The 24,959-nt window shown below is 51.6% G+C and overlaps 1 protein-coding gene across 5 annotated transcripts in view; it reads right to left on the reverse strand.

Annotated features, from left to right (window-relative positions):
- Window positions 1-24,959, reverse strand: part of MCC (MCC regulator of WNT signaling pathway) — a 446,323-nt gene that overhangs the window by 23,059 nt on the left and 398,305 nt on the right. For all 5 annotated transcript variants that reach the window (XM_017337630.3, XM_070076011.1, XM_070076012.1 and 2 more), the window contains 6 exons: window positions 20,743-20,889; window positions 19,797-19,886; window positions 18,305-18,453; window positions 11,994-12,134; window positions 8,875-8,978; window positions 4,773-4,956 (listed from right to left, as the gene is read on the reverse strand). In XM_017337630.3, coding sequence (XP_017193119.3) covers window positions 4,773-4,956; window positions 8,875-8,978; window positions 11,994-12,134; window positions 18,305-18,453; window positions 19,797-19,886; window positions 20,743-20,889 — 815 coding nt within the window. The remainder of the gene's footprint in view (window positions 1-4,772; window positions 4,957-8,874; window positions 8,979-11,993; window positions 12,135-18,304; window positions 18,454-19,796; window positions 19,887-20,742; window positions 20,890-24,959) is intronic.

A 24,959-nucleotide genomic window follows, 5' to 3' on the forward strand; every position in this document is an offset into this window, starting at 1 on the left:
CTGCCTTCCCAGGCACATTACCAGGAAGCTGGATTGGAAGCAGAGTGGCTGGGACTCAGACCAGCACTCTGATGTGAGATGCTGGCAGCGCGAGCGGTGGCTTAACCTGCTGCGCTACAACACCGGTCCCATCCCCAAGGGTCTTCACTAATAAAAACAGAGTAACCCAGACAACTCCCAGTGTCTGTCCAGTGAGTCTTCACGTGGAAACCTTCCACTTTGAGAACTAGACATTTTGTCAGTACAGGTTTTAACCACTCAGTTTTACAATGAACATACAATTCTTCTGGAATCTTAAAGAAACAAAAGCATAGAAAGTATTTATTGGAGCCGGTGCTGTGGTGCAGTGGGTTAAAGCCCTGGCCTAAAGCACCAGCATCCCATATGGGTGCTGGTTCTAGTCCCGGCTGCTCCTCTTCTGATCCAACTCTCTGCTATGGCCTGGGAAAGCAGTAGAGGATGGCCCAGGTCCTTGGCCCCTGCACCCATGTGGAAGACCCGGAAGAATCTCCTGGCTCCTGGCTTCGGATCCGCACAGCTCTGGCCCTTGCAGCCATCCGGGAAATGAACCAGCATATGGAAGACCACTTTCTGTGTCTCTACCTCTCTCTGTAACTCTTTCATAAATAAATAAATATTAAAAAAATTATTTCTTGTCTCCATGTATTCTTGGAGCACCTGGAAGGCAAGTGACAAGGACATGTGGCAGGAGGCCTGGTTGCCTTGCTGCCCTACTGAGGAACAGCTGGGCTGGGTGTTAGTAGTGATAAATTCTAAAACCAATAAGCTCCTGACATGTGGATGGGGAAGAACACAGTTTTCAGTAAGACGATGCCTGCTGATGGTGCTGGTACAGACCTGTCCTAACTTGGTTGCTGCTCTAACCCACTGACCCCTTCAATGGACATGATTCTACTGTTCAAGCCTTCTTACTGCACTGTGGAAAATACCCTATTCTAGACTGGCCCACAGGGCGTGGGCTGGGCCTCTCTGGAGCGCTCCCACCCTTCACCCTCCATTCCAATTTGAGGATTACGCCCCAGTGTGAATGGCCAGCCGGGAGGCATCTGGGATACCCAGAAGTTCACAGCAGGGCAGCAAGCTCTGTTCTCACCTGACTCTCCACCTGATAGGAGATAAAAGGGACTCATTCCACCTTCATGACAGCACACTTGCCACGGCTTAGTTTGTCTGGGATGCACGGCCTCCTGTGGATTTAGATCAATGACGAGTTTCTACCAAAGGAGCTGGATCACAATGTCTGACCCAAAGGTGGGTTTGGATTTCTGATTTGGGACAGGTATTGTGGCACAGCAGGTAAAGCTACCACTTGAAACACCTGTATCCTACACAGGCATGGCATTTCCAGTCTGGGCCACTTGGCACGTACAATCCAGCTTCCTGCTAGTGTTCCTGGGAGGCAGTGTCTCACGGCCTGAGTACCTGGGTTCCTGCCACCCACGTAGGAGACCTAGATGGAGTTCAAGGCTCCTGGCTTTGGCTTACCTAGCCCTAGATGTTGTAGTTAGGGAGGGAACCAACAGATGGAAGAATTCTCTGTCTCCTCTCTCCCATAAAGACACTCTGCCTTTGAAATAAATAATCTTTCAAAAAACACCCAAAAATAATTCCTATTTCCACTGGCTCACAACGGAGTCCCTTCACATCTTTGTCCTGCCATGCTGATCACAACCCAGGCAATCAACACAATGCTTTCCAAGGAAGCCAAGGCCATGGTTTTTAAAAATGAAGCAGCAATGTGTGTGGGCTCCTGCTAACAGCAACAGTGTCAGTGGAAGGCTGGGTCGTTGACAGCCCCTTGACGGTTAAATACCCTCTGCTGCTCCTCTCTCACCATCAGGAGCCGCCCGAGACCTTGGGGAACAGCTGACTGACGTCCTCCTGAGAGTCCCCTGTGTCCTCTGGGGGGGGGGACGGGGCAGGAAACAGCACTTCCTGGGCCACCGAAAGCTCCTGCTCAGAAAGTGGCTTTTCCTGTCTTTTCTTTTTTCGTGGAGTTGACAAAGGGAACCAGAAATGGCAAGATTTTTAAAGCAAGTTAAGTGATTTTACGGGGGTCAGGGCCTTGCTGTAACTGTAAAAGGCCCGTGGATGTGGAGGGCCACGGGCCACAGGCCTGACCTGTGTGGGTTCCCTGGACCTGCTCTTATCAGGAGGGTGAGGTGAGGGAACTGGGTGAAAACAGTGAAGAGCCTCTGCACTTCGATGGAAGGCCCACTTGAGACCGAATAGCTCCAAGGTGTTCCTTCGCAAGGTCATCCTTGAAAACAGTCCTTGTGTTCTGAGTTATCACAACCCGTGGGAGACAGCACCAGTGGGGTATCCTGAACCCCAAACACTCCAAAAACCAAAACCCTTGGAACACCAACATGATGCCACCAGTGAAAATCTACACCTGACCTCTGGCAGTTCAATGTATACAAACTTTGCTTCATGCACAAAGTTGTTAAAAAGATTACATAACACTACTTTCAGGCTGTGTACAAGGTGTACATGAAACAATTTCTTCTTTATACTGGAGTTGCATCCACAAGACCTTTCATTTTGCAAGTGCAAATACTCCAAAATAAAAAAAAAATCCAAATATGAAACATTTTTGGTCCTACGCATATCAGATAAGAGATACTTAACTCTCACTGAAAACTAAATTTCTCTAAGAATATGGAACCAAATTAAGGCTTCCCTATACACTAATTTTTCTCAAAACCAGGATTTCTACCGCAGATGTGAGAAAACGGTCCCTGCTCCTGATTCCACATTCATCTGATTCATATACAAAAACAGGATTATCTGGGGAGTGAGGAGATGCGTGCAGTGATGTGTAGCATGAGCCTGTGTCTCCTGTGTTCAGTAACTCAGCAGGACACTGTCATCGACACCACGCCATCTACATGTCCACACCAGACCAAGACAGACATGACAGAGTACATACATCTGGAAAAGTCATTTCCAAGAGTGTCTGCTTTCTGTATTGAAACAGAAGCATCTGGTTGTAAGAAAAAAAGCAAGTTATAATGCACGTTTCACTGTGTAAGACAACCACTGCTTCTGTGCAGTGGGCACCTGTGGGCGCCTGGACCCTGACAGTACTGGCAGCGTCCCCTCTCCTGGGGTCCATGTGAATGGATGATGCAGGGGGGCCGGTGGCTGGGTCTTGCCAGTGGGGAAGAGAAAGGGAACACAAAACTGCTGTTGGGCAACAAGAAGACATCAGCATTTCGCTTTTGGTGCTCGAGATTCTATCTGCCTTCCTGTGGTTCTGGTCCCCTGACCTACAAGCAATCCCTGCTCCATAATGTTAAGGGGCCCCAAATGGTAGCCTGCTGTTGAAGTACTGGGTTCGAGTCCGGGTTTGTCTTTAAGAGGCACAGGGCCTTGAGCAAGCCACCTATATATCTGTGAGCCAAGATTTTCTCATCTGTGAAAAATGGTCTGAGTTGTCCCTCCCTGCCTCTCATGATCTTGTTATCACATAAGAAACTTGTAACAAGCTACATTCCAGACTGGTGGCACGGACCATCCAGCCCGTGGAGACAACAAGGCCCGAGAAATCTTCACTCTGGCCCTGCCCAGGCAACTGCAGGCGGGACTCAAAATTCAGTAAGCTGATCGGCCCAGCTCCGGCCGTTGCAGCCATCTGGGGAGTGAACCAGTGGATGGAGGACCTCTCTCCCTCTCTCTCTGCCTCTCCTCTCTCTGTAACTCTGACTTTCAAATAAATAAAATCTTTAAAAAACATTTCAGTAAGTCTACAGCGGGCTGATTTTTTTTTTTTTTTGACAGGCAGAATGGACAATGAGAGAGAGAGACAGAGAGAAAGGTCTTCCTTTTGCTGTTGGTTCACCCTCCAATGGCCACCGCGGCTGGCGCACCACACTGATCTGAAGGCAGGAGCCAGGTGCTTCTCCTGGTCTCCCATGGGGTGCAGGGCCCAAGCACTTGGGCCATCCTCCACTGCACTCCCTGGCCACAGCAGAGAGCTGGAGCAGGCTGATTTTTAAGTTGGTAAATTTGTATGGCTTGCGAATGATGCTATAAACATACAAATGGCCCTTGGCAGCAAAAAGTTTACTCATCCCTGTTTAATGAGAAGTGCTACATGAAGGGAAGGCATGCATGGTTTTAGGACTTTAGTGGCAAGAACTGAGAAGATAACTAAGACTCCATTCTGACTGCCGCCTCCATCCGAAAGAATCCAAGGCTCCAGCAAACTGCTTGGCAAGGTGTTCACTGCCTCCTCCCCACCTTTTTCAAGTAGCCACAACAGTTCTCTAGATCCACTGATGGGGACCCAGCCTCTGGCTCATAAGCAGGCGCCTGCCAAGCTGGTGCGTGTGTGTGGCTTTACTCTCCACGGCGCAAGAGATCAGAGAAGTGGTTCTTGACTGGGAAGAGCTCACAAAGGACAGCTGCCGAAGGAGGCGAGTCTAGAGCTAGGACGGGCTGTGTCTCTGGTGCTTAGAGACCTTCTGGGGTAAATGGGCCTGACTCACCCCAGTTGTCCCCAAAAATCAAGAATTATAAAGAAACAGGAGAACCACATGGGAGAATGGGCGTAATACGGACAGGCAGGCTTCCTAGGGCCCTCAGCCTGCCTCTCTGGATTGTGCTCCCTCAGCAAACAGGCAGCTGCTTTCCCACTCAAGCCTCTGGCTCCTTTCGGAAGGGAGCAGGCCGCAGACCTGGAGCACATGCCGCTCTTCTCGGAGCCACTGGGTGACGCGCGTGTCGCACGGAGAGGCCAGTGTTACCTGGTGTGGCTGTTGGAGGACAGGCTCTCCCAGGGCTGCACGCTGCAGCCAGCCACAGTGAAGGCTCCCCCACAGCTGCCATCCAGCTTCATGAGCAGGGCCTTGGCGGCGTTCTCGGCTGTCTTCCGGCAGTCGTGGGCTCGCTTCAGCATCTGAGTAATGTTTTCATCCCCTGACTGGTCTCCTGCATTGCAGAGAAGCCAATGCATTAATCAGGGCAGGCTGGACAGGGCATCCCTGGGGAGTTTGCATGATCAATTGCTGGCTGCTCATGACAGGCGGCCAGCCAGTGAGGAGACCTGTGTCCTGGGCCTGGCCTTTAGAAGCTGGGTTTAGGAAGACATCTTTCTGCCCTGGCTCCATTGTTCTCACGGACAAATGAAGGGCTGGCCAATGTGGACTCCAAGGTCTTAGCCTTGTTAGGCTGGCACTTTCTCATCACCCCCAGCTCCTGACATCTCCTCCCACTCAGTCCCAAGTCCACTGTTTGGTCGTTCTGCTGTGCATTTCCTTATAAATGAGGGCACAGAGAAATTGCTAAATCTCTACATGTTTACAGCTTTGGTTAAAACTGTGTGTAGGTGAGACAAAACTAACAGTTCAGATGAAAATTATTTCATATGTATGCATACATACACAAATACACATGCACATATATATAATATGTAAAATATATATGCTCCCTATTTTACGTATCAACATTGTCCCTGACCCTCCTCTGAGCTTGGTAGTGGTGCAAACTCAGCTCTCCTGGGAGCCTGTAACTGGGCTGGAGCTCGGATGTCAGGGCACGGTGGGCACGAGCACGCAGCGGCATGGGCACTCCTGTTCACTTTCTTGTGTTTTCGAAGGTGCTGGAAAATGCCAAACTGTGCAGACATCCAGGAGACGGGTGGCGTCAGGGGCTGGGGGTGGTGAGGGACAGGAGAAGCACAGAGGGCCCTCAGGGCAGTCACACCCTTCTGGAGGAAGCTACAATGGTGGATGCCCATGAACACGCCCTTGTCCAAACCAAGAGTGTATGAACTGCAGACTCAGTACGCTGGGTGAACCCCATGTCAGTGTAGGCTCACGAATTTTAACAAATATGCACTGCTCTGTTGGGGGGGGTGTGTGCATGTGTCAGGGAGGGGGGAGATAAAAAATGTCTGCACCTTCTCAATTTTGCTATGAACTGAAAACTGCTCTAAAAAAATAAGTTTTGGTTGGGGCATTTGGCACAGAAGTTAGGATACCCACATCCCATACCAAAGTGCCTGGATTTGAGTCCTGTCTCTACTTCTCATTCTAGATTCCAGCTAATGTGCACCATGGGATGCAGCATTAGTATTTGGGTCCCAGGCACCCACAGCCCAGCCCAGCCCTGGGCAATGCATCCATGTGGGGAACAGAAGATCTCTCTCTCTTTCCCTATCTGCCTTTCACCTAAAATAATTACAGTCTTACTGAAACAAAACAAAAATTGCACTGGTCAAACAAGTCACTGGTTTGCCACCTCTGCAGTGCTGATCCACACTCTCTGGAATATTTTCAAATGAATTACTTGGGGACACACTCAACTTCTCCATCCTTCAACCCCACTGCCAGGGTCCAAAGAAATTCCTCTGGCTTCCCGGGGCATGGTTTGAAAACCACCAGCCTCAGTCATCTCCAGTGAACATAATGAATGCCTACCAAGTGGACAAGAAACAGAGAAAGCCACAGTAACTGATACTGTGGGCCAGTGTCGCCAGTGAGGTCTTGCTTGGCTGTGCAACTGTACAGCACACTAGAGTAGAATAACAGGCCAGGGTGCTGCTGGCAGAATGGGAGCCTGGCGCTTAGTGGGGGCTGCATTAGACCAGCCACGGCCTGGTGAGAGGGGGAGAAAGCGGGTGGGCAGGTCTTGAAGGCTGGAACTCACCGAACTCCTCTGGCTGTTTCTGACAGGTCTGGCTTCCTTCAACAAGAGGGACAGCTTCCATACCTCTCACCAACTGAGCACCTGAATTGTGTCCTGAGGTAGGCACATCACCACTGACTGGCTCCCCTTACAAATATATATGCAGACGCTACCCATTACTAGGCAAGTGCAAAGCACTGCATTACTGATTTCAAATACCTTCAATGCAGACTTTTATGCTCCTTTAGCTCCTACCAAGGAACTGCACTGAGTAGCTACAAGCCTCATAAAAGCCTTTTCAGGATGGAACAGGTTAAGACATCCCTCTGACACAAACTGGAAAAAAGATGATTGATTGTTCCCTTTAATTGATCATTTCTCTTAATGTACATATTTTTAAAAAACCTGACAGCAGCCAAGATCATTTTAGGATCCGTTTCATAGGAGGAGTGAAGTTTTATGGTTCAGTTAAAAGGCTCTGAAAAATGAGGTTTCTAATGGAAATGCTGGCAGAATTTCCACTTTGAGGCTGGGAATGTAATACTACTAAAAAAGAAAGAGAAAACCCAGGAGTAGGAGGAGAAGATGGCCACCCATACAAATAAAGGCCTGCTCCCTTGGTGGGTGCCCTGGACGGAAAGCAGGAAATTAACACCCACAGCCCAGCACTTCCTTCTTCAGAGTCCTGCGCGTGTCAAAACCAGAGAAGGAAGAGCACGTGAGGGTCAGTGCAAAGCCAGGGTCCAGGGAGGCGAGGGAGCTGGTGAGGACAGACATGTACTCAGAAGGTGCCTGGAAGGGGTGAGGTCGGGCCCAGCAAAACGCAGGCTCCCTGAAGAGCTGCGGGCCCTGAGACCAAGCTCAAGTCACTGCGGCAGAGGGTCTGGTCACTACCACCTTTGGCTCTGGGGTTACTGGCCACTTTGGCTTCCTGTATACCTGTCCTTGCTCTTCCAAGCTGCTACTGTTAGGAAGTGGAGGTAGGGCCGTGTCACCGAGAGGGGCAAGCTTCTTCCCTTCATCTCTCTTTCCTCTCAAGCACTGTATGTGCTGCTATCTTCCTAAAGTGTGCAGGGCCCAGCCACATCACCGGCCAAACTACAGCAGCTGCTGCTGCCTAGGCCGCTGCATTTATGTTGTTTGTAGGTAAGACACCCCTCCACTCACTCAAACTGAGGGACAGAAGTGGGGTTAGGGGAACAGGGAGGGCCTTGATCCGGCTGTGTGTGTGTGTGTGTGTGGGGACAAGGTAGGTCATCAGACAGCCCTGTTCCACTGTGGAGTGGGTGTGTGTGTGTGTGTGTGTGTGGGGACAAAGTGGGTCATCAGACAGCCCTGTTCCACTGAGGAGTGGGTGTGTGTGTGTGTGTGTGTGTCGGGGGGGACAAGGTAGGTCATCAGACAGACCTGTTCCACGTGGAGTGGGTGTATATGTGTGTGTGGGGGGGGGACAAGGCAGGTCATCAGACAGCCCCGTTCCACTGTGGAGTGGGTGTGTGTGTGGGGACAAAGTGGGTCATCAGCCTCGTTCCACTGAGGAGTGGGTGTGTATGTGTGTGTGGGGGGGGGGGCAAGGTAGGTCATCAGACAGACCTGTTCCACGTGGAGTGGGTGTATATGTGTGTGTGTGTGTGTGTGTGTGTGTGTGGGGACAAGGCAGGTCATCAGACAGCCCCGTTGCACTGTGGAGTGGGTGTGGGGGGGGACAAGGCAGGTCATCAGACAGCCCCGTGCCACTGTGGAGTGGGTGTAGGTGGGGGGACAAGGCAGGTCATCAGACAGCCCCGTGCCACTGTGGAGTGGGGCTCACAGTTAGCGCTGCTTAGTCACGGGACACTGGGATGAAGGAGAGTCCTGGCCAAGAAAGCAGTGAGAGGAGACAAAGGCCCCTGGGCAGCACAAGGCCCCCAGCCAGCAGCATCCCAGAGCCGGCCCACTCATCACTGGCGGCCCTCCTGCTCCAAGTGGGCCCGCTGTCAGCTGAGGAGACCAGGACTCTAAGGCCTGTGTGCTTCACCTTTTCTGTAACTGTTTCTGCTCCAGGTGGCATCACCATCAACAAGCTGCCCGCTCAGTCATGAGGGCACTGAAGAGCACATTGACGGGCACGTTTCACGCTGCCGTGAGATGACTCAGTGTCAGCAGCGGTGACGAGTGGAGAGCACAGAGGCAAGGAAACGAGACCAGGAGGTTCGGCCAGGGGCCAGGCGGAGCACTCACCCGGGGAGGAGCCCACACCGGCCGCGCGGAACTGTCCCAGGATCAGGCTCTGCTCACTCTCGGCCAGCGCCAGGAGCAGCTCGTAAGCTTCGATGCACTGCTCACTGAAACACAAGCATAAGATCAAGGTGGTGGTCTCAGACTGCAGGGGGTACCTCCAAAGCCTGTGCTGTCCTCGGGGGGAGGCAACCAGCGGCTGCCCAGCCTCACCATCAACGTGAGCAGGAAAGCACCCAGGAAAGCCGCTGGACAAGGGGGTGGCTCATTCTGTTAGGTCTGTCTTTGTTCTTGTTGTGACTTCCAACTAAGTTCTAGAAACACTCGAGAACAGCACTAAAGGAGGCACAGGACATCGCTGCCCCTTGGACGGCAGGCTAGACAAGAAGGGCGGTCCCCTGGTGAGTGGGCCTCCGTGTGGCCCACTGAGCCCGGCACTCCGGTACTCACACCGTGGAGCTATGGGACCAGGGGCTGGTGCCAGGGCTGGTGTGTGTCACTAAAGAATGTGGCGAGGTGGCGGCATGTCACATCCAGAATCAGGTTATTAGAAACAATGTGACTGCCTCTCCGTCACCTCCTCCCACTCCGCTTTCTCTCCCAGTGTCGTGCTCTGTAGAAGGCCAGCTGCCCTGGCCTGCAGACTCCCAGCTGGCCCTGGGGGGTGGAGTCCTCCAGCCAACAACCTCAGGAGCGAGGCCTCACAGCAGCTGGTCCTGCAGGTGACGCAGCCTTGGCTGACAGCTTGACCAGAACCACTTAGCTCAAACTGGTACTGGCAGGAGACCCCGGAGGAGACAGTTGTGACCCAGACCGTGCAACTCAATGCAGCAGCCACTGGCCACATGTGGCTACTTAAATGTTTAACATTTTTTTTTTTTTTTGACAGGCAGAGTGGACAGTGAGAGAGAGAGACAGAGAGAAAGGTGTTCCTTTGCCGTTGGTTCACCCTCCAATGGCCGCCGCGGCCGGTGCGCTGCGGCCGGCACACCGCGCTAATCCGATGGCAGGAGCCAGGAGCCAGGTGCTTTTCCTGGTCTCCCATGGGGTGCAGGGCCCAAGCACCTGGGCCATCCTCCACTGCATTCCCTGGCCACAGCAGAGGGCTGGCCTGGAAGAGGGGCAACCGGGACAGAATCCGGCGCCCCAACCGGGACTAGAACCTGGTGTGCCGGCGCTGCTAGGAGGAGGATTAGCCTAGTGAGCCGCGGCACCAGCCCTAAATGTTTAACATTTTAAGTTACAATAAAACGAAAGACTTGGTTCCTCCATTGCAGTAGCTGTACTTAATAGTTCAACAGCCACACGTGGCTAGTGGTTGCTACAGCAGACAGCACAGAAGGTGCTTGTAAAGTCCCCTCAGAACACGCCTCAGCCTCCACAGCTCTCATGAGAGGAGGAATTCAGACGGTTCAGAGGATGAACTACTTTGTGTCCATCATCCACCGTGTGAGCGGCCCCTTTCCCGCACCTGGGCCGTGCAGGCCCCTCCAGACGGGGTAGAACACGTGTGTGACACCTGCGGGAGCCCTGACAGGAGGCTGCCGGTAGCAAGACTTCTTCCCCAAGCCAAGGCCTGATTAGCTGCCCCGGCAGAGCAGGGAGAGCACTCCTTTGATGAGGAGACCACCTGCCTGTGCCTGCCTTTACTTCCACTGCCCTTGGTGAGTTAAGGACAAGAGCTCAATCACGGCACGTGCTGGCAGATCTTCCCTCCACAGTCGCGCAGGCCTCAGCCTGGAGCTGCCAGGACACTCGGTGTCCGCGAGGAAGAGCTCAGCTGCAGGCGCAGGCAGCCGGCGGCCCGTTCTGGGGGTCTGCAAACCAGAACCGCTGCTCTCCAGCTCTGGTCTCATACGCCTTGGCTTAACTTTTTTTTTTTGAAGATAATATGTTCCATAAAGCAGTACTGAACTTTTTACCAGGTTGTTTGCAATTAGTCAGCCACTCTGACACCTTGGCAAATATACTGGAGCCGGTATCACTAATAAATTAAACCTATGAAGACAGTACTGTAACACAGTTGTGTAGCTTTAAACAAGCAGTAATTTAAAAGCAGACGTACTCCAAAGCTCACGGGGCAGAAAAAAAAAGGGAGAGAGACATTTTTATTTCACTTGCTCACCAATAACTGAGTTATGGTTATTTAAAATGACTTTTTTTTTTCTAAATGATTTATTTACTTGAAAACAGTTACAGAGAAAAAGAGGGGGGAGAGAGAGAGATCTTCCATCTGTTGGTTCACTCCCCAGATGGCCAGTGCTGGGCTGGGCGGAAGCCAGAGCTTCGTGTGGCTCTCCCACCTGGGTGCAGGGGCCCATGTACTTGGCCCATCTTTTGCAGCTTTTCCAGGCTCATTAGCAGGGAGCTGGATCAGAAGTAGAGCAGCCAGGACTTACCCTGGCACCCATATGGGATGCAGGCACTGTGGACAGTGGCTTAACCTGCTACACCACAACGCTGTCTCCAAAATGGCTTGTTTTAATGGGGAAAAAGTGACAGCCTATCTGAAGAACCATAAAAACAGTCACGTCTTTTGACCTATACCTCCTGTTTCAGATATTTTTATCTCAAAGAAAAGATTCAAACAAATGAAGATGTCACCTATATTACTTACTCAAGTATTATTTCCAATATCAAAAATCTGCAAAAGTCTAAAATTTGTTTAGAGAAATGATTAAATAAAATAAAAAAATACATAAACTCAATGCAGAGGATACAGCTATTCAAAAGACACTACTGAGCAACATGAAAAACTATGACACACTGAACGCGCAGAATACATTATACATAAAATAAATTATAGATAAAAATTATTAAACACCAGAAAAGCAAATATAGAACACAAAAATCAACATTTTGAGTCACTGCTTAAATGAAATAAAGCCTTACTTGAGTATGTCATCGGAAAGATACCCCACTAATGGCAAATTCATGACCTTTATTCTCTTGACTGCGACAGGGTCCTGGCCGAGTTTCAGTACGCATCACACCAGTGTCGACTGCTCCTACCCCCGACTACGTCTTCTAACAGCCTGGTTGCTGCTCTGACACAGGTTTATCACGGCTGCAGTCCTGAGAATCTGAAGTGGCTACCCAGGTGGAGCGTGCGTCTTGCCCACCTGTACTGCAGGGCCAGCCTTAGCGCTGTGGCGTTGGACTCGTACTTTCCCACCAGCATGCTCATCCTCTCGGCGTTGCTTTTACATTCTTCCAGCGTTATTGTCAGGAGGTCATTTTGGGATTTGAGGTGTTCAATGCGGCTACAAAAGAAGAAAAACCACTTTTACACGAGGGCTGTTAATTAATTCACTACTATTTTAGTTGTCTCATTTGTATTCAGGCCAGAAATATGTCAGGATGTGGACTTGTCAGATGTTCTAACAAATCTGTCAAAAATAATCGAGGAAACAACTCCAAATAAAAGAATCAGTAAATTTCATGTGACTCAAATAAAAATAAGCCCCCTGATTACTTTTTTTAAAGATTTAATCAGATGCCTTTTTTTTTTTTTTAAAGATTTATTTATTTATTTGAAAGCCAGAGCTACACAGAGAGGAGAGGCAGAGAGAGAGAGAGAGGTCTGCCATCCGCTGGTTCACTCCCCAGTTCAACGGATGGAGCTGTGCCGATCTGAAGCCAAGAACCAGGAGCTTCTTCCAGGTCTTCCACGTGGGTGCAGGGGCCCAATGACTTGGGCCATCTTCAACTGCTATCCCAAGCCATAGCAGAGAGCTGGATCTGAAGAGGAACAGCCAGGACTAGAACCGGCGCCCATATGGGATGCCAGCGCTTCAGGCCAGGGCGTTAACCCGCTACACCACAGCGCTGCCCCCCCCACCCCGCCCAGTTACTTCTCCACCCATTCTACAGGTGCTATGTGCCAGGTTCTGTGCGAGGCGCAAGGAAAGGGGACAGCCATGTGACCCCAAGGGCATCTTGAGAGTCATGTCAAGTGCACATCATCCCTAAGTCCCACTCCACAGGCACAGGGGAGACAGGGTACGGCAGTAACAGCTACATCTGCTTTTCTTTTTTATTAAAGATATATTTATTTATTCATAAGGCAGAAGGACATAGAAACAGAGAACAGAGATCTCCTATCTGCTGGTTCACTCCCCAAAATATCCCACAACAGCTGGGGCTGAGCCATGCCAAAACCAGGAGCCAGGAGCTCCAACTGGGTCTCCCAAGTGGGTGGCAGGAATTCAAGAAACTAGGTCATCATCTGCTCCCTCCCAGGCAAGTTAGCAGAAAGCTGGACAGGAGACGGAGGAACTGGGACTTTGAACCAACACTCTGAGACAGTAGGTGGGCGTCCCAAGCAACAGCTTAACAGGCTACACCTGCTCCAATACCTGCTCCAATACCTGTGCGTGTCTAGTCTTTCCTAAACCATATTCCCATTACCCTTTGTTTTATTTATTTATTTTTTTGACAGGCAGAGTGGACAGTGAGAGAGAGAGAGAGACAGGGAGAAAGGTCTTCCTTTTCTGTTGGTTCACTCCCCAATGGCTGCTGTGGCCGGCACGCTGCGCCAATCCAAAGCCAGGAGCCAGGTGCTTCTCCTGGTCTCCCATGGGGTGCAGGGCCCAAGCACTTGGGCCATCCTCCACTGCACTCCCTGGCCACAGCAGAGGGCTGGCCTGGAAGAGGGGCAACCGGGACAGAATCCGGTGCCCCGACCGGGGCTAGAACCTGGTGTGCTGGCGCTGCAGGCGGAGGATTAGCCTAGTGAGCTGTGGCGCCGGCCCCCACTACCCTTTGAAGTATTATACTCATTTCTCAGTTGAAGAAACTGAGGCACAGAAGGATAAGTACTTTGCCCAGGGATCTGAATGAGGCAGTCTGGCCAGACTACGTGCTATCAAACATTCACTTCGGAACAGAAGTACAAGACGAACTGGCAAGTACACCTGAGAATACACCCCTGAGAGCTTCCAGAGGGAAGTGGACCAGGAGCTGGGGACCGCATCCAGTGCTCCTTCCAGGCTACAGAGCGGCAGCTTTAAGTCCTGGTGGCCCAAGTCCTGGGAACTCTCCAGTTTTATTGGAGTTAGAAGTGCATACTCAGCACAAATGAGTTTGCGGCAAGTTAGAAAACAAAACCTGAAACTTCATCTTCCCCACTTTGTGTCCTGGGACATGCACGCCCTAGACGAGGGGATTCACTTTCCATGGGGCATGCTCTTTCGTAGGGCTCTGACCACAAAGTCTTAAAGACACAGACAGTGCAAACGACTCCCGAACATTCAGGGCTTGGAGGCGACCTGCCTTGAGACAAACCTTAGTCACATCTCAGAGCAGAACACGGGGCTGCCTGCCACAGTGCGGGACACTGGGCGAGCCCAGAACTGCCCGTCAGGCTCTGCGACCCCAGGGTCAAGTCGAGGCAAGGTGTCACAAGCTTCCCCTGCCCCTGCTCAGGTCGAGACGTCCTGACATGGTCCCCACTGCCTCGCTGACTTGCCAGCTCGCTCCGGTGAATGTTCGGTCCCCGGAATGGGCTCCCAGACCTCCGCAGGGCCCTGCTCGGCCCCACGCTTGGCCCCACGCTCAGGTCCGGAAGGCTCTGCTGCTCTCTGTCCTGCCTTAGAGACCACTTCTTCCCCGTCTCCTCACTCTCTGTCACGTCTGCGAGGCTGGCGTTGGCTCAGGTCTTGGTCCTGGGCCCTGTCAGTAATTCCCCTCTGTGGGTAACGTCACTCAGCGCCACTTCAACGGGCATCTGGGTTTCCGTGGCTCCAAACTCCTCCGGCTCAGGCCTCTTCCGCATGCCACGGATGATTCCATGGGGGGCCCGCGGCCATCTTGCGTTACGCTCCAAAAAGGGATTCTTGGTTTCTCCCAGACCTCGTCCTCCCCTATCTTCCCATCTCAGTGAACGCCACCCCTCAAACCCAGCCCCAGCGTCTTCTTCAAGACCACCCCTGTCTCTCGCATCCCAGTCCAACCCCGCTGTGGTTTCTGCTGACTGTGCCACTGCACACATCCTGACCTGGTCCTGAGGCCGTCTCAATGGGCTGCCCTGGCCCTTGTTCCCACTCTCTCGCTCCCAGCCTTTCCATTCTTCACCCGAGTGATCGTTCCAATAGTAAATCAGACCCTGTTCTTCCCTCAATTAAAACCATTTTATTTATTCAAGGTTGCTGTCCAGCTCTCCCTAACCTCTTCGTTTGTCAGAAGGCTGCTCCTCTGTTCCATGACGCCTCAATGGAACCCTCCCACCTTCAGGGCCACCTTCCCTACACCCCTCCCCACTCCTGTCAGTGTCCTGACGTCCTTCCTGGAGCTGGCTCGTAACTCCCCTTGTCCTTGTCTATCTCCTCTAACCTCTTCTGTTTTACTTTGCTTTGTATGTCAAACAGCCTAACATAGAGCAGGTGCTTTATTTTATTGTTTCCCAAAAAAACCTTTATTTAAGGAATACAAACTTCATGCATTTCCTAAGTACAACTTTAAGAATACAGTGATTCTCCCACCATACCTGCCATCCCACTCCTCCTCCTCTTCTGTCTCCCATTCCCAGTCCCATTCTCCACTAAGACCCATTTTCAATTAATTTTATACACAGAAGACCAACTCTATACTAAGTAAAGAGTTCAACAATTTGCACACACACACACATATACACATACACAAAACACAACTGTTCAACGGTCAAGACAAGGGCTGTTCAAAATCATTGCCTCTTGAAGTTAATTTCACTTCTTTTTTAGAAACTTAACTATTATTTATTTATTTATTTTATTTATTTGACAGGTAGAGTTATAGGCAGTGAGAAAGAGAGAGAGAGAGAAAGGTCTTCCTTTTCCGGTGGTTCACTCCCCAAATGGCCTCCATGGCCAGAACTGCACTGATTCGAAGCCAGGAGCCAGGTGCTTCTCCTGGTCTCCCATGGGGTGCAGGGCCCAAGCACTTGGGCCATCCTCCACTGCCTTCCCGGGCCACAGCAGAGAGCTGGACTGGAAGAGATGCAGCCGGGACTAGAACTGGTACCCATATGGGATGCTGGCACTGCAGGCGAAGGATTAACCAAGTGAGCCACGGCGTTGGTCCTGAAACTTAACTAACTTTAAAGAAGCACCAAAGAATGATACATCTTTTGCAAGCACTTAGACATAATTATAACACAACTCCTTGAGGACAGAGGTCCTGCATGGGAAGTTAGTGCACAGTGACTCCTGTTGCTGATTTAACAATTAACACTCTTATGTATGACGTCAGTGACCACCCCAGGCTCTTGACATGAGCTGCCTAGGCTGTGGAAGCCTTCTGAATCCACAGTCTCTGTCAGCATTTAGACAAGGCCACAGCAAAGTGGAAGGTCTCTCCTCCCTTCAGAGAAAAGCAGCTCCTTCTCTGATGGCCCCTTCTCTCCACTGGGGTCTCAGCCACCGAGGTCCTTCATGCAGGACAGCTTTGGGCACAGGGTCCTGGCACTCCAGGCCTGCAGAGCAGGTGCTTTAAGGGAGGAAATGTTCCTTCTGTTTGGTACAGCCCCTCAGGGCAATCACAGGGTTTCTTGAAGGTAAATAAGCCTCCAGCTTTGAGAGTTCCACACCACACGTGAGCACGCAGAACCACAGGTTCCAGCTGTAGTGATGACCACAAAGGGGACGATGGAAACAAGAACAAAGAGCAGGGGCTGACTTGTTCCCTGGCCGTTCAGTCACTTTGGACTCAGGGCACAGCAATCAGTATCTGACTTCAAGGCCTTGGTCTTCGCGTTTCTTTCTTTCTTTTTTTTTTTTTTTTTTTTTTGGACAGGCAGAGTTAGACAGTGAGAGAGAGAGAGACAGAGAGAAAGGTCTTCCTTTTTCCGTTGGTTCACCCCCTAAATAGCTGCTACGGCCGGCGCGCTACGCCAATCCAAAGCCAGGAGCCAGGTGCTTCCTCCTGGTCTCCTGGTCTCCCATGCGGGTGCCCAAGCACCTGGGCCATCCTCCACTGCCTTCCCAGGCCACAGCAGAGAGCTGGATCAGATGAAGAGCAGCCGGGACTAGAACCGGTGCCCATATGGGATACCTGTGCCGCAGGTGGAGGATTAACCCACTGCGTCACGGCGCGGGCCCCAGTCTCCGCATTTCTAAGAGAGTAAGTACCCTCTAAGGGGGTAAGTCCCGTGGAGGACCATGTGGCTGTCTGTGTGAGCCTCCTGTGGCCTGTCAGACAGCGGAACAAGGCGAGCTCCCAGCACCAAGGATTCCCCTTCTTCCGTCTCTCCTGGCACACAATTGAGGAGCGAGGACCCCAACATCCAGCCGTGAAACAGCTTAACCCCCAGAACTGCAGAAAGGAGGTCCTCCCTGAACTGAGGCCCCCTGGAAGGTGCCCGACTTCAGGAAACTGCAAAGGGCACACGTGGCTCCCAGGCCAGCAAAACCCAGAAAGCTGCTGCCACTTCCCTGGTGTGGGGGCCTGCATCAGGGCCGTCCCTCTTCACTGTCTTGGATTTAATAAGGAGACCATTAATTTTGAGATTCAAAGTGACCCGGATTGCCACATTTCCTTAGTTCTCAAGAACTACCTCACAGAGCTTCAAATCAGGGAGGATTGACAGGATAATTTAATTCTGTTTCACCATACACAAGAGGAATGGAATTAAGCAACAGTGGTGGGGAACAGTCTCCACATGTCTTCTGAACTCTCACTACATTCCCCAGTAAGGACGGGAGGGTCACGCAGCCACGCCACTCGTGCGTGCGGCCTCAGAGGCCAGCCTGCCCCCATGGATCCTGCTGAGTCAGACTGGTGCCGTGGCTTGGCCAGGGTCCTCCTGTGCTGTCTGAGAAACTGCCTCCCCAGGGGGATGACACACCAGCCTTCACCAGAAGCCGAGACAGCAAACTCCTGCTCCCTCTGCTGTGAGAGTTGGAGGAAAATCCCTAAAACTGGCTGTCTGGTAAACAGATCTGTGGGACAGCACAGAACGTGGGGACTCAGGGTTGGGCGCATTTGCAAAGACAGACATAAAATTAGGAAATCGCCATGAAGAGCAGGAAGAGTCAGACCAGCAGGCCTGGCCACCACCAGGCCCATCTCGACCACACGCCTCTGCTGGTTCCTGGGAGTTCCCGGCGTCCCGGGACACTCACAGAACATTCCAGGCCTTTGGTCTGTGGTTCTCTGCAGCCCTCTGTGACCTACTTGCCAATCTGTGGACTGCCCTCAGGACCTGCTATGTAATTCTGTGCAAAATCAAACAGTGAAGTGTCTTGCTTCTGAATTATTCACAATTCAGAACAGCAACAGCCTAAGAGCAGAGCAGCAAAGCACCCAAGGACTAGGCCCTGGGTGACTGCAGGGGCTGCACGCCCTGAAGTCAGCCCTGGCTACGGCTCCCAGTCCTCCCAGCCCAGACGCTGGAAACCGCCTCCCCAGCGACAGCTGGACCCACTCACAGTGCACAAACACACAGGACTCTGCTTACCTATTCAGCCGCTCTGTTTCCACCTCAAACTCTCGAATCTTGCTTTCAGAGATGGCAGAGCCGTGTGAGTAGAGTGTCTGGAAAATCTCTTGGATGTTGGAGCAGTCCTGAAGCGAGTGGGCCAGGTGCTCAGCCACACTGCTGGAGACCTGCACATGCGAGCAGAGGCTTCCCTAAGGACAGTGTCACTTGGCGGATGCAAACCAATTTAGAGCTGATACTCCCCAGGGAATCTAAGACTACGGCACGCTGACTCTAAGGGTTCTCAGTCTGTCTAATTCTGGTATGAAGAGAACAAAAATAAAGTTGCATGCACCCAACACATACTGGTGGGCAGCAATGCTGGGCTCACCAGACCTTTTTTATCTACCTTCTGGGTGCTAAACAAAGTCTGGACTGCTGGCTCATGCTGAACAGCCCGCCACTGCACGCTGGGGTCCCTGTGTACTGTAGTCAGGGTGTAGGCTTATCCCTTTATTCTCACCATTGGACTCTGGCCTGGATTTGAATACATGCAATTTTTATTCAGGGCGAAATTCAAAATCAGGAGCCTTAAAAATATTCTTCAGGCTCTCCTCAGCCCCGACAATCAAAGAGCTGGCTCTTCCAGAGAGTATCCCTGAAGCAAGGCAAACAGCTCCATCTGCACCACCCATCGGTTCTTCCAGGCCCTGAGGCCCACGGACTCCAGGATGAAAACCCCAGACCTGAACTGGATGGTGCTGGTCTTGCCTGGGGCTGAGTTACACTTCAAAGGCAGCAGTGGCCTGAGGGGAGAGCACCTTCCCTTTCAGACACACAGTTCTCTGACAGCACCAGGACTCTGGTCTCTGCCGGGCAGGTGACAGAAGGCAGACAGCTCAACATTTTCATTTGCATCACTAGGAACTAAGCCTTTTTTTTTTTTTTTTTTTTTTTGGACAGGCAGAGTTAGGCACTGAGAGACAGAGACAGAGACAGAGACAGAGAGAAAGGTCTTCCTTCCGTTGGTTCACCCCCAAAGTGGCCGCCACGGCCAGCGTGCTGCGCCGATCTGAAGCCAGGGGCCAGGCACTTCTTCCTGGTCTCCCATGCGGGTGCAGGGCCCAAGCACTTGGGCCATCCTCCACTGCCTTCCCAGGCCACAGCAGAGAGCTGGACCACAAGAGGAGCAACCAGGACAGAATCCGGTGCCCCAAACGGGACTAGAACCCAGGGTACCGGCGCCGCAGGCAGGGGATTAGCCTAGCGAGCTACGGTGCTGGTCTTGGTCGTTTCTTTACTTGAATGGTTTCAATAGAGGGGGAAGAAAACCTCCTTTAAACCTGACCAAGTAATTCACCAAGTGGAAAGCGGTGCACATTTTAATTTGATCCTCTGGGAGGAGGCGGAGTACGATCTATCACGATAAGTAGCTGGTGACTGGTGGTGAAGTCTGGGGGTGCTGCGTCAGAAGCCACGGTCTGGGCAGCTCTCGTGGGTACGTTCTTGCCTGGCCTCCAGGACCACTCACCCCTATGCTGCTGATTTCTGAGCCCAGGACCGGCCGGTCAGATGAGGAGGACTCGGACCTTGTCTTTGATAGCTTTACCCTCTCAGCAATCTTAAAAAACAAAACAAAAAATTATCAGAAGAAGTACACATCACTCCTTAGGCAAACTGTCCGGGGCTATGTACTCACAAGGCTTACTTTCAACCACATCAACTCAATAGTCTCATTAAACCCTGAAAGGCAACTCGCTTGTCCAATCTTTCTATGGTCAGCCGAGGCCAGGGCTCCGGTGCTCTGCACGGCTGACACTTCACACGGCTAACTCTTTGCTGTGGGGGTTGTTCTGTTTAGTAGCATCCCTGGTATCCAGCCACGAGATGCCAGCAGCACTCCAGTTGTGACCATCAAAAGTCTTCCTCGACACTGCCAAAGGCACCCTGGAGACAAAATCACTTCCTGCTGAGAAATACTGCTTTAACCTAACCTACTACACTGACTGCTGAGAACCAAACTCACTGTGGAGATGAGCAGGCGGGGGCAACATCATTTTGGCAGTCCCCGAGGGCTGTGGTAGACAGGGTGTGGTGCTTCTTAGGATGGCCATGGCATGCTGGCTGGCAGAACCGTCACACTGTGAGCGGGAGAGCCCTGGTTCATCACTCAGGCACCCCCACTGGCTGGACTGCAGTCCTTGAGAGCAACTCTGCATCCACCAGCAAGTGCTATCACACCTGACGAACGTCTCCCTCCGAACAGGGACTTGTCAGCTGTGACATTCTCCAGCCGACTGATTAATGAGATCTGGGGTCCAGGTTGCAGCTGAGAGAGATGCAAAACTCTTAGTGGGTCATCTCTCCCTGCAGCTCCAGTGCAGGAAGCCCCGGGGGAGCTGCGGGCTCGCCTGCACAATGGCAAGCTCCCACATAGCAGAAGGTGCCCCCCACACCGTCCTGTCCTTGGCACTCACCTTGGCAATGGGAATGTCATTGCTGCTGCTGCTGGTACTTAGCTCTCCGGTGCTGGGGTTCACAGGGCGGTTGGGGGCAGTGAGGCGGCCGGGGCTGGAGGGACCAGTGGCCTGCACGCTCTGCAGTCGGGTTTGAAGCTCTCGAACCTGAAAGCACAACGGACTTCAGACACAGCTGGCAGTTCCCCAGGCAAAGGGCAGAAGACCAGATGGGCCGATGGCAGACACTTTGTCTATAGGCAAGAATCAGCCATACTGGAAGGCTAAACTGATCAAGTCCTTACATATAAAAGTCACTGTTGGCCGGCGCCGCGGCTCACTAGGCTAATCCTCCGCCTTGCGGCACCGGCACACCAGGTTCTAGTCCCAGTCGGGGCGCCGGATTCTGTCCCGGTTGCCCCTCTTCCAGGCCAGCTCTCTGCTGTGGCCAGGGAGTGCAGTGGAGGATGGCCCAGGTGCTTGGGCCCTGCACCCCATGGGAGACCAGGAGAAGCACCTGGCTCCTGGCTCCTGCCATCGGATCAGCGCGGTGCGCCGGCCGCAGCGCGCCGACTGCGGCGGCCATTGGAGGGTGAACCAACGGCAAAGGAAGACCTTTCTCTCTGTCTCTCTCTCTCACTGTCCACTCTGCCTGTCAAAAAAAAAAAAAAAAAAAAAAGTCACTGTATTCCTAAGTGGACCTGCCACTGACCACCACTGGCTCTTCACATTAACGAGGGAACTACGTTACCCGGAAGGCCCTGGAAGCTATGTTAGGAATGTTTGTTTGGCCCCACGTGCCTGGCTCTGTGCTGGGCACCGCAGACGCAGGAGCCAGGAACAAATCTCTTCTGCCGACCACAGTTCAGAGGAGGAGAGGGACACATAATTTCAACACAAGCGCCCTGGACCCTGCAGGAAGACTGCACTCCCTATGAAGTCATTCTGAGAGCTTGATGGGGGCAGGCTGCTTCAGGGAGAGGCTGGCTTCGGTGTGGCAGAACTGGGGTGGGGAGACAAGAGCTGTCACAGGGCTCAGGTGTCAGAGCACAGCTGCGTTTGAACAACTGCACATCACTGACCGTGCACGGTTTAGAGAAGACCTCTGCACTGGGAGGGAGGCGAGGCTGAGACAAAGATAAGGCGACGGCACCAGCAGCTTTCCCACAAGGACTCAGGGTAGGAACATCCTGGGATAGTGGAAACGAACGCTCAAACAGCCCTCGTGTACAAAAGAGAAACTCAGGGCCTTTTGAATTGCATTTAAAACACACATTTACCTGCACAGAATTGAAATGCCCAGAATATGCAAAGTATTTTAAACAAGGGAAGATAATTTCCAGAAACTGGCCATTTTGTTATCCTTGACCGTCAAGTACAGCATTCTTCTGAAAGGGCACCACAGGCCTTATGGGAGGGCACCGAAGTCTGCCGGCAAGAATCAGCAACGGGACACTTAAGGCAGGGCTTTCTAAACCTTAGGTGTACCAGAATCTCCTGAGAGCTGTTGTAAAAGTCCAGATTCCAGGACCCCACCCCTAGGGGTTCTGATGTAGTTGGCCTGAAGTTCAGAAACCTACTTTATCTAATTGTTCTCATAAGATGTTGCCATGTGGCTGGTCAGGGACCACATCCAGGGCAGCACCAGCTTCAGGGCCTCCAAGGCCATGAAGCATATTAGGCCCAGAGATGGACTGAGCCAAGCCAGGAGTCCAGCCCAGTGCCAGCCCAGCTAAGCAGCCCCGGCAGGCAGGGGCGGGGATAAGGCACAGGTGCCTCTAAAAGCTAGTGGAAAGCTTTCCATATTAAATGTTGCAAAGTCTCCATCCTGCTAACTTGGGAATCAAAAGTAATTGAAATTTCAATAATTCATCAGCACATCAGGAGCCAAAATAGGAAAATTCCCTCGGAGCAAACTGTGCTCAGCAGTGAGACAGCAGCCAGGGCCCTGCTCTGCGAAGGCTTCCAGGAACCGCAGGTGGGCAGACACAGGTCATCCCCATCACAGGCCAGACACAGGGTCAAACTCAAAGTACCTCCGAGACAAGAAAAGCACCTGCTAGTGACAGATTACAGGGCCCACTGTGGAATGGCCCTGACAACAAGCAATGGGTGCTGGTTCAGACGCCCTGTTAGGCCATATGGCAGACGGGAGGGTCTGTTTTCCCATGAGCAACCAGGAAACCTGCCTGGTAGAGATTTGAATTTCAGTTTCCACTGCAGGACAATATGAAGTGCTGTATAATTAACAATGTTAACATCACTCCCAAACCCGAAGTGCCCACGCTGCAGACAGAACTGTCAGTGGCCAGTTCCTAGAATCCCCTCGGACCTACTCGCCTTGTCCTTTTTTCTTTCTTTTTTTTTTTTTTTTTAGGTTTATTTATTTATTTGAAAGGCAGAGTTACAGAAAGAGAGAGATCTTCCATCCGCTGGTTCACTCTCCAGATGGCCTCAACAACTGGGGCTGGGCCAATCCGAAGCCAGGAGCCAAGAGTTTCCTCTGGGTTTCCCACATGGGTACAGGGGCCCAAGTACTTGGGGCCATCTTCCGCTGCTTTCCCAGGCAGGCCAGCAGGGAGCTGGATCAGAAGTGGAATAGCCAGGACTCAAATCGGCGCCCATGTGAGATGCTGGTATTGCAAGCAGCGGCTTTACCTGCTACGACATAGTGCCAGCCCCTCTTGCTTTTTTAAAAATACAAATGGTCCTAGATTATTTACGAAAACTCCACTGAAACTGCTCAAGTTTTAAAAATGTTTTCCTTCTAATTATAAAAGTAAAACATTCCTCATGAGAAATTTAGATGAAAATGAAAAACAAAAACAGAGAAGTACTTACATTCTTTCTAACCATATAAAGACAATTACTTCTAGTCATTCTTGATGGTAGGTATGCATGCCACACATCTGCTTAAAATGATATCTAGGTCTAAAAAATCCAGTTTAGTTTAAAAACTCTGGAGAACATCTTTGCAAACTGAAGAATATAAATATGTTTATTTTGGGCTATGCTTTATTATTTAATAACTGTTAGTCAGCAGAAAAATCCAATGGAAGGGGGTGTGGTGAGCCTGTCACGGAAAGAAAGACAGGTGGCTGAGAGAAAAGACCGTCTCTCCTGATTGGGGCAGCAGGGATCTTAATTAATTTAAAAGAGTAATTACACAGAAGAAATGAAGGCCAAGACCAATTTGCTGACTCAGCATAGGTTAGCCTAGGAGAGGGGGAGACTCACTCTTTCCCACATCAGTGGGTAAGACTCGCACCCCCCCACAAAGCTACATCCAAATGTTAACCCTCAATACCTGTGAGCGCTACCTCAGTACAAAAACTTGCATTATTTTCATAGACATAATTCGATCAAGTATCTAAAGATGGGCTCATGATGGATTTGGGGGGGGCTCTACATCCAATGACTGATGTCCTTGCAAGGGAGAGGAGGGGGAGATCTGAGACACAGACCCAGAGGCACAGGGAAGGTCGCGTGAAGATGCAGGCAGAGACTGTTCACAAACTGAAGAACAGCAGGGTTGGGAGGAGGCAGGAGGGACGCTCTGGGGCCACGGGAGGAGTACGGCCCTGCCGGCTCCTTGATTCTGGACGTCGTACTCCAGAAGCATGAGGCAATCAATTTCTGTTGTCTGAGGCTCCAGCTTGTGCTAATTAACTAGCATATTATATGCCGATTTTTTAATGACACTTTTATTAAAGGAAATGTTTCTCCTTAAACACACACATTTTGGGGTTAAGAGATACCCACAAATCAAGGCTGGCCTGAGGGGGGTTTGGTACTCGTGAGATGGTCAATCCTGGAGCTCTTCCTGTCCCCACCGCCTTGCTTCATCAGGTCCTCAATGACAGAACACGATCTGAAGGCCACCCCTCCCTTCCCCCACCTCATAGGCAGTACCCACTCGACGCATGCAGAGAGGCTCAACTGCTCACACTGGAACCTGGGGGAGGGGGAGGGTCGGAGTGTGTCTACCACAGTGGAAAGGCACCAACACGGAGCGTTCACAGAGGAGCTGCCTTTGCCTCTGCCCTCACAGGGCAGCTGGCAGTGGAATTCACCTTGAAGTCTGAGTAGCCATTCCACAGGCAAATTAAACGGAAGAGACAATGGGGAGACTAAGGAAATGACATCAACTCTGCTTCTCTATAAAAATCAACCTACTGGGGAAGACAAGGTTGATGAGTCAAGAGGGTTCCCAATGGCTCAGATCCAGCTGGTGAACC

Source organism: Oryctolagus cuniculus, chromosome 6, assembly GCF_964237555.1.
Source record: "Oryctolagus cuniculus chromosome 6, mOryCun1.1, whole genome shotgun sequence".
Lineage (NCBI taxonomy): Eukaryota > Metazoa > Chordata > Mammalia > Lagomorpha > Leporidae > Oryctolagus > Oryctolagus cuniculus.